At 36.5% G+C, this 8,159-nt stretch overlaps 1 protein-coding gene across 1 annotated transcript; it reads left to right on the forward strand.

The window, feature by feature from the left end:
- Positions 1–620: 620 nt before the first annotated feature.
- LOC107617564 (topless-related protein 1) lies at positions 621–7,704 on the forward strand. The gene is made up of 25 exons (XM_021112152.2): positions 621–757; positions 891–1,070; positions 1,193–1,306; positions 1,398–1,556; positions 1,874–2,051; positions 2,170–2,296; positions 2,414–2,523; positions 2,632–2,809; positions 2,923–3,032; positions 3,119–3,188; positions 3,304–3,377; positions 3,478–3,573; positions 3,653–3,748; positions 3,888–4,015; positions 4,132–4,366; positions 4,452–4,613; positions 4,706–4,798; positions 4,953–5,099; positions 5,478–5,588; positions 5,667–5,846; positions 5,944–6,072; positions 6,150–6,245; positions 6,454–6,642; positions 6,738–6,904; positions 7,245–7,704. The coding sequence occupies exons 1-25, from the start codon at positions 678–680 to the stop codon at positions 7,450–7,452; spliced, it is 3,417 nt and encodes a 1,138-aa protein (XP_020967811.1). The 5' UTR covers positions 621–677; the 3' UTR covers positions 7,453–7,704.
- Positions 7,705–8,159: the final 455 nt, after the last annotated feature.

The raw sequence follows: 8,159 nt of genomic DNA on the forward strand, positions 1-8,159 counted from the left end.
GTGAGAGCTTTTATCAGAGCTTTGGTGCTTCTTCCTTTTCTTTTCTTCTCACTCTTTCTCTCTCTATCTTTCTAGTTTTTTCGAATCTGTTAAAGTTTCAAGCTTTTCTTACTTATTTTTTTAATTTTTGTTACCCAATTCGAAATTTCCTTTATTTTTTTTGTGGGTTTAATTTAATTTATTTTTTTTAATTTTGTTTTTGGGGTTTTGACACTTTTTGCTTCATGCATCTTGGATTCCCATAAGAGAGGTTAAAGCTGCTTTTTTTTCGATCATCTGGGATAGGTGTGGAATAAATAGATAGACATAAGAGTCAAATTGTTTTCATTTTATTTTCTCTCTCTCTCTCTCTCTCTCTCTCTCTCTCTCTCTTCCACCCCAAAAAAAAAACCGCATCTCTCTTTCCTTTTGGTTAATTTTGGCAAAAATATGGAAGAAGTTTTTTTCTAATTTACTTCTATTAATGCTTCTGCTTAAATGGTTTGATTCATGGTGCGGATTTGAATTATCACTTTGTCTCTGTTATTATTATTATTATTATTGGTGTGTGATTTTTTCAAGTTACTTTTCCTTTTGCTAAAAAAAAAATTTATTTTTTTTGTTGTGTTGTGTTTGCAGATCTAGTTCAGTTTTTGCTCATTTTGGTGCATATCTAATCGAGGAAGTGGGAGGTTGCGATGTCTTCTCTTAGTAGAGAATTGGTGTTCTTGATCTTGCAGTTTCTGGATGAGGAAAAGTTCAAGGAGACTGTTCACAAGTGGGGCTAGTTTGTTGTTTTCATTAAATTAAACTAATTTTTCCTTAGTTTATTTTGATTATTTATTTGGTTTTTTTTACCACATTAATTAATTTCTTTTTTTTTTTGGTCTTGTCAATTTTGAAAATGATAGGCTTGAACAGGAGTCTGGATTTTTCTTCAATATGAAGTACTTTGAGGATGAAGTGCACAATGGCAATTGGGATGAGGTTGAAAAGTACCTTTCTGGTTTCACTAAGGTAGATGATAATAGATATTCTATGAAGATATTTTTTGAGATAAGGAAACAGAAGTATCTTGAGGCATTGGATAAGTAAGTTCATATCATAAGTTTCACACTTTGTTTGAATTTTGTTGACTGTTTCAGCATTTTCTAGTTCTGTTCTAGTGACTAGTTTGAGACTTTAGTTGAACTGTGCTTAAATTTTTTGGTAGGCATGACCGGTCCAAGGCTGTAGAAATATTAGTAAAGGATTTGAAAGTGTTTGCTACTTTTAATGAAGAATTGTTCAAGGAAATCACACAGCTTTTGACATTGGAGAATTTTAGGTATGAGTATATATACTGATCTCTTGTGGGTTTTGGTGTGAAACTTATGTAATGTGCAGCGAATGATTCGAGTTTGTTTGTGTACTACTAGGGAAAATGAGCAATTGTCTAAGTATGGTGATACAAAATCTGCTAGAGCAATCATGTTGGTTGAGCTCAAAAAGCTCATTGAAGCGAATCCTTTGTTTCGTGATAAGTTGCAATTTCCCAACCTTAAGAACTCAAGGTTACGGACTCTCATCAATCAAAGGTAAATTTTTCCCAAGTGACCCTATTTCTTATAGAGAATAAAACTTGTGTTGTGTGTTTATTAATAAAAATGTTGTTATTGTTATCCAAAACGAGAGCTTTGATAGGATTTCGAACAATTTCCAGTTTTAATATTGTAAATAGACTACTTGAATTTGTATATAGGAAAATGTGTTGCAGTAATTATCCGCACGTTTACATTGTTGATGTTACATTATACATTCTTGTTATGCTATGCAGCATTGGTGTTTATTTTTTGTTTGAGATTACTGAATAACTGGCTTTCTTTTTCCTTTGTTTTTGAAAAATCATTTACAGCTTGAATTGGCAGCATCAACTTTGCAAGAATCCACGGCCAAATCCTGATATAAAAACTCTTTTTGTGGATCACTCTTGTGGACAACCAAATGGTGCACGAGCTCCTTCACCTGCTAATAATCCGCTATTAGGGTCCTTACCAAAGGCCGGAGCATTTCCTCCTCTCGGTGCACATGGGGTGAGCTACTTAAACTGATTCATCTTATTTTCATCATAGGCATCCGCATTATATTCTATTTCTCTATCACTTTTGGTTCTTATTACCATACTTGACTCTCGGTGCTTCGTGTTTACAGCCTTTTCAACCTACTCCAGCACCAGTGCCGACGCCCCTGGCTGGGTGGATGTCAAATCCTACCACTGTGGCACATCCTGCAGTTTCTGGAGGTGGAGCTATAGGTCTTGGTGCTCCATCAATCCCTGGTATTGAGTTATTTCGCTTTATTTAGTCTCAAACTCTATGTATAATTGTGCTAAGATATTGTAGGGTATATTAAGTTTGTTCTTTGACTTACTACCTGTTCTATTGCCTTGTTAAAGCTGCTTTGAAGCATCCAAGGACTCCTCCAACTAATCCCTCTGTTGATTACCCATCTGGAGACTCAGATCATGTTGCTAAGAGAACTAGACCAATGGGAATATCCGAGGAGGTAATCTTGTATTGCTTATGGACGAATCATTAACAATTCATCTTCAGGCATAATCTAGTTTGACCCCTGAAATTTCTGCTAATAGTTCATAGTTGTCACTTTGTGCAGGTAAATCTACCCGTCAATGTGTTGTCGGCAACATTCCCTGGTCATGGTCACGGTCACGGTCATAGTCAAGCTTTTACGGCACCTGATGACTTGCCGAAGACTGTCGTGCGAACTTTGAATCAGGGTTCATCACCTATGAGCATGGACTTCCATCCTGTGCAACAATCTTTACTTCTTGGTCTGTTGCTCTTCTAAGGCCTTTTGATAGCCTGTTTTTTTCTTCTTTTAATTGCACGTTTTTCGCTATCGAATTGGGAATTGAATGAGCTTTCCTTGATGCAAATTTGATAGTTGGCACTAATGTTGGGGACATCGCTTTGTGGGAGGTGGGGTCTAGGGAGCGGTTGGTCTTGAGGAATTTCAAAGTTTGGGACCTTAGTGCATGTTCAATGCCATTTCAGGTAATCTCTTACACTGTTCTTGATGAAAATTTGTAAAAAATTGTAATTTTTTTATGACGGAAGAGAACTAATCTTGAACAATTCAGGCTGCACTCGTCAAAGATCCTGGTGTTTCTGTCAACCGAGTGATTTGGAGTCCTGATGGTGCTTTATTCGGTAAGTTGAGTTTTTTGTTTTTTTGTTCTTTGTTTTAATGATATAATATATATACTTTCAGATGTAAACTAAATCTGATTGCAAATATCTTTTGTTTGTATATGGAATGGAACAGGAGTTGCTTATTCAAGACACATTGTTCAAATATACTCTTATAATGGCGGGGATGATGTGAGGCAGCACCTTGAGGTACATGCCATATAGTTATAAACACGCGCGTGCACATATATATAAGTATATATATTCATATGCATTTCTCTGATTATTTACTTCCAAACCTTATTTATAGATTGATGCTCATGTTGGTGGAGTAAATGATCTTGCATTTTCGCATCCAAATAAGCAACTATGTGTGATAACCTGTGGTGATGATAAGACCATTAAGGTACGTCTTGTACAGCCTGAGTTGGTTTAATCAACTGGAGTAGATCATATATGTTCCTAACTACGTTGTGTAATTTAAGGTGTGGGATGCTGCTACGGGTACTAAGCAGTATACTTTTGAGGGCCATGAAGCTCCAGTATATTCTGTATGCCCACATTATAAAGAAAACATTCAGGTAGGAGAAATGTTAGTTGAGTTGGTCGTTGCGATTCCCGATTCCTTTGACTTAATAATACAAAACCCTGAAGTAGATGCTTCTGCTAACTTTTCCTCGTTTAGTTTAATGCTGATAGTTTTTTGTTGTGACGTTGTAGTTTATTTTTTCAACGGCATTAGATGGAAAGATAAAAGCATGGCTGTATGACAATTTGGGATCTCGTGTTGATTATGATGCACCTGGTCGTTGGTGCACCACCATGGCTTATAGTGCTGATGGAACAAGGTTCGAATTCTCAACCATTGCTCCTCGTGTTATGCTGAATCTGGCTGCACGGTTGAATTATACTTTCTGTTCTTAATATGGTGTTTAAATGTTCCCACCACAAATATTTGCTACAGGCTCTTTTCGTGCGGGACAAGCAAAGATGGGGAATCCTCTATTGTTGAGTGGAATGAAAGTGAAGGAGCTGTCAAAAGGACTTATCAAGGATTCCGTAAGCGGTCTTTGGGTGTTGTGCAATTTGATACCACCAAAAATCGATTTTTGGCTGCTGGTGATGATTTCTCCATAAAATTCTGGGACATGGACAATGTTCAGCCTCTGCAAGCCATCGATGCTGATGGGGGTCTTCCTGTAAGTTCATTAGTTTGTTGCAAAATAGTTGAGAGCTAGTATTTGGAATAAGTAGTTGCTAATGGTTGCTTGATATGAATTTTAGGCAAGCCCACGTATCCGATTCAACAAGGATGGAACACTTCTAGCCGTCTCTGCGAATGAGAATGGAATCAAAATTTTAGCCAATGCAGATGGTATGCGTTTGTTGCGCACATTAGAGAATTCTTTATATGATGCATCACGAACATCAGAAGCCATGGCAAAGGTAGATATGTACCTTACGAAAACTTAATCTACAAATGATGAGAAAAAAGAAATAAAATTAAACTTCAAGCTAACATGCTGTGTTTCTTGCAGCCTACCATAAATCCAATTTCTGCTGCTGCCGCCGCAGCGACTAGTGCCGCACTTGCGGAGAGGGCCTCTTCTGTAGTAGCAATTCCCGGAATGGTTCGTGATCTTGTCCTTATATCAACAGTACTTATCATTACTTGCAACCTTCCATCTTATTCGTAGCTTTCTGTTTTTTATTTTTCTTCTGTTCAACATGCAACATTTGATACAGAATATTATTATTACTATAATCATAATTACTTTTCATCAGAATGGGGATGCACGGAACTTAGGTGATGTTAAGCCTAGAATAAGTGAAGAATCCAATGACAAGTCAAAAATATGGAAGCTCACTGAAATAAATGAACCGTCTCAGTGTAGATCCTTGAAGTTACCAGACAATGTGAGAGTACCAAAGGTATGTTATTTATTTAAATTGGTCAAACTACGCTTCCACTGAAATTTAATAATAGAATCTCATGGCGACTTACCCTTTTATAAAAAAACTCTTCATATGTCTGGTTTTGATGTTTGTGATGTGCTGGGAGCTCTTGTATCAGCTAAGTATTGGTGTTTCACTGTAGTTTTATAATGTAAATCAATCCCAAGTAGGTTTTCAGGTTTGGCTTTCCACTATAGTCAACTGGTATCGAACGTATCTTGGAAGACTAAGATTAATGAAGTAGTAGATATTTGGAGATTCTTCCTGCTTTACCTTTTTAGCTCTCTAGTCTGTCTGTGATGTAGAACCTCATATCCATCAATGAAATTGTTCTGATCTTTGTTATTATGACAGATATCAAGGTTGATATATACAAACTCTGGTAATGCTGTTCTTGCATTAGCATCAAATGCTATTCACCTTCTCTGGAAATGGCAGCGAAATGACCGTAACTCATCTGGCAAGGTGCGTGTCCATGCGAACAAACCAACTACTGTTGGATTATTGCTGTTCATGTTTTGAAAGTTGATATTTGTTCTGTAGGCCACTGCCAGCATGCAACCTCAATTGTGGCAACCATCAAGTGGCATTCTGATGACTAATGACATTGCCGATAGTAGTCCCGAAGATGCTGTTCCATGCTTTGCTCTGTCCAAAAATGATTCTTATGTAATGTCCGCCTCAGGAGGGAAGATATCCCTTTTCAATATGATGACTTTTAAGGTGACCTATGAGCCTGGTTATTTTCCAAGTTCAAGACTATATAGATTTTGAAATAGTGCTGATTAACCAATTTCAATCTTTTTTTCGCTAAGTACAGACAATGACGACATTCATGCCTCCACCACCTGCAGCAACCTTTCTTGCTTTTCATCCTCAGGATAACAACATTATTGCCATAGGCATGGATGATTCCTCCATTCAAATATATAATGTCCGCGTGGACGAGGTAACAATGCTGCCTCTTAAGAGTTTCTACTCATTTGAAATTTGAGATATAGTGTTTATGCTGATTTCATTTTGCAGGTTAAAAGTAAACTCAAGGGTCATACTAAAAGAATAACTGGTCTTGCTTTCTCACACGTATTGAATGTGCTAGTTTCATCTGGGGCAGATGCCCAGGTAATAATTTTCCAAATGGATGTGCCTCAAGCATTTTTCTTTTCTATGATTAAATGTATTGAAAGAACATGTATACAAAAGCACTTGCACTAGAAGAATTTTTAGTTTTGAATCTTTAATAGGCTCTCAACTAGTAAAACCCTCCGAGCAACACAATTTGCATAATTATGATATTAAGAGTTGTCTTCGAACTTCGTTTATCGTGCAGATTTGTGTGTGGAATACTGATGGATGGGAAAAGCAGAAAAGTAGATTCTTGCAGCTTCCTCCCGGGAGGACTCCGTCAGCGCAGGCAGATACGCGTGTACAGTTTCATCAGGATCAGATACATTTCTTGGTTGTACATGAAACTCAGCTAGCAATTTATGAAGCAACAAAGCTAGAATGTTTGAAGCAGGTCAGCTAATTCAGTTTGATGTCTTGTCCAAATAATTTTGTTTCATTTTTTTTTTTCCTTTATAGATTTTCTGATGTCGGGTGTTCGAATTGTAGTGGTTCCCGCGAGATTCAGCTGCACCAATATCGCATGCGACTTTCTCGTGTGATAGTCAGCTGATATACGCCAGCTTTTTAGATGCAACAGTGTGTGTATTTAGTGCTTCAAACCTCAGATTACGATGTCGAATCAATCCGTCTGCTTATCTTTCAGGAAGCGTCAGGTAATTTCTCACAAATTAAAAGTATTTTTGGAATTCAAAAGAAAATGTCTACTGTCTAGTATGGTCAATCTCTATTAATATCTCTAAAATGAGAGTCAAAGTAACTATGCCTTGGGGGGGTTTTTATTTAGGGCTTTATACACCATTTGTATTTTAGCCCCCAAAACTTTATAATGTCCAAAACGACCGTTATATTTACCAAATTTGCATATTAAAAGCTTAGTGGCCAAGGTACATAGGGTGTAAAGTTCAGGAAGTAATACAACACTAACCCATTTTATTCATTATCTTAGTGCCTGACCATTTGTTGAATGCTACCTTAATGTGTTTTATGTGGCAGTTCCAACGTACAACCGCTTGTAATTGCGGCGCATCCGCAAGAACCGAATCAGTTTGCAATAGGGCTGTCAGACGGCGGAGTTCACGTGTTTGAGCCGCTTGAATCGGAAGGCAAGTGGGGTGTGCCTCCACCAGTTGAGAATGGTTCAGCAAGCAATGTGGCAGCTCCATCAGTTGGAGGACCCTCTTCAGATCAACCTCAAAGATGATCCATGATCCATGTCAAAAGACTAGTTCTTTTATAAGAATCGAACAATCTATTTCTCTTCAGATCAACCTCAAAGATGATCCATCATCCATGTCAAAAGACTAGTTCTTTTATAAGAATTGAATCTATTTCTCTTCTTTTCACATTGCATTATTTTTTTTCTTTTATTTTAGTCTCTCTTTTTTAAGTGTAGGGTTTTAAAAATTACACTTCGAAAAAGTTGAAATAATATAGTTTGGTGAGAGTTTTTAAATTTTATTCTAAAAGTATATTACATATTTGTGAGGGTAAAAAATCCTGCGATAGTTTTAAATTCTAGCTGTAGTATGGTATGGAGAGGTTTAAAACCCCACATATACAAATAAAACTTAATGAAAAATAAGTATTTTGTAAAAACGAACGTAACTAAATTTGGAAGATAAATTTAACGAGTTTAGCTATCTTGTGACTTGTGCTTTAAAACCATATTAAGATTACTAATTAAAATTTTTTTTATTAAAAAACTTAAATTTTCTACTAATAATCTTATCATGTGTATTTAGTACACCATAGTTAAACCCTAATTTAATTTAATGGAAATTTGAAATATTAATTCCATTAATGGAAAAAATCTGAAAATCCATTTCTATCATTTATCTAGTTTTATTAGTTAGAATTGTTACATATAGTGGGGAAGCCCACCCTGCCTCACCTAATAAGACGGTCTTA

Source organism: Arachis ipaensis, chromosome B9, assembly GCF_059453495.1.
Source record: "Arachis ipaensis isolate K30076 ecotype BB chromosome B9, ASM5945349v1, whole genome shotgun sequence".
Lineage (NCBI taxonomy): Eukaryota > Viridiplantae > Streptophyta > Magnoliopsida > Fabales > Fabaceae > Arachis > Arachis ipaensis.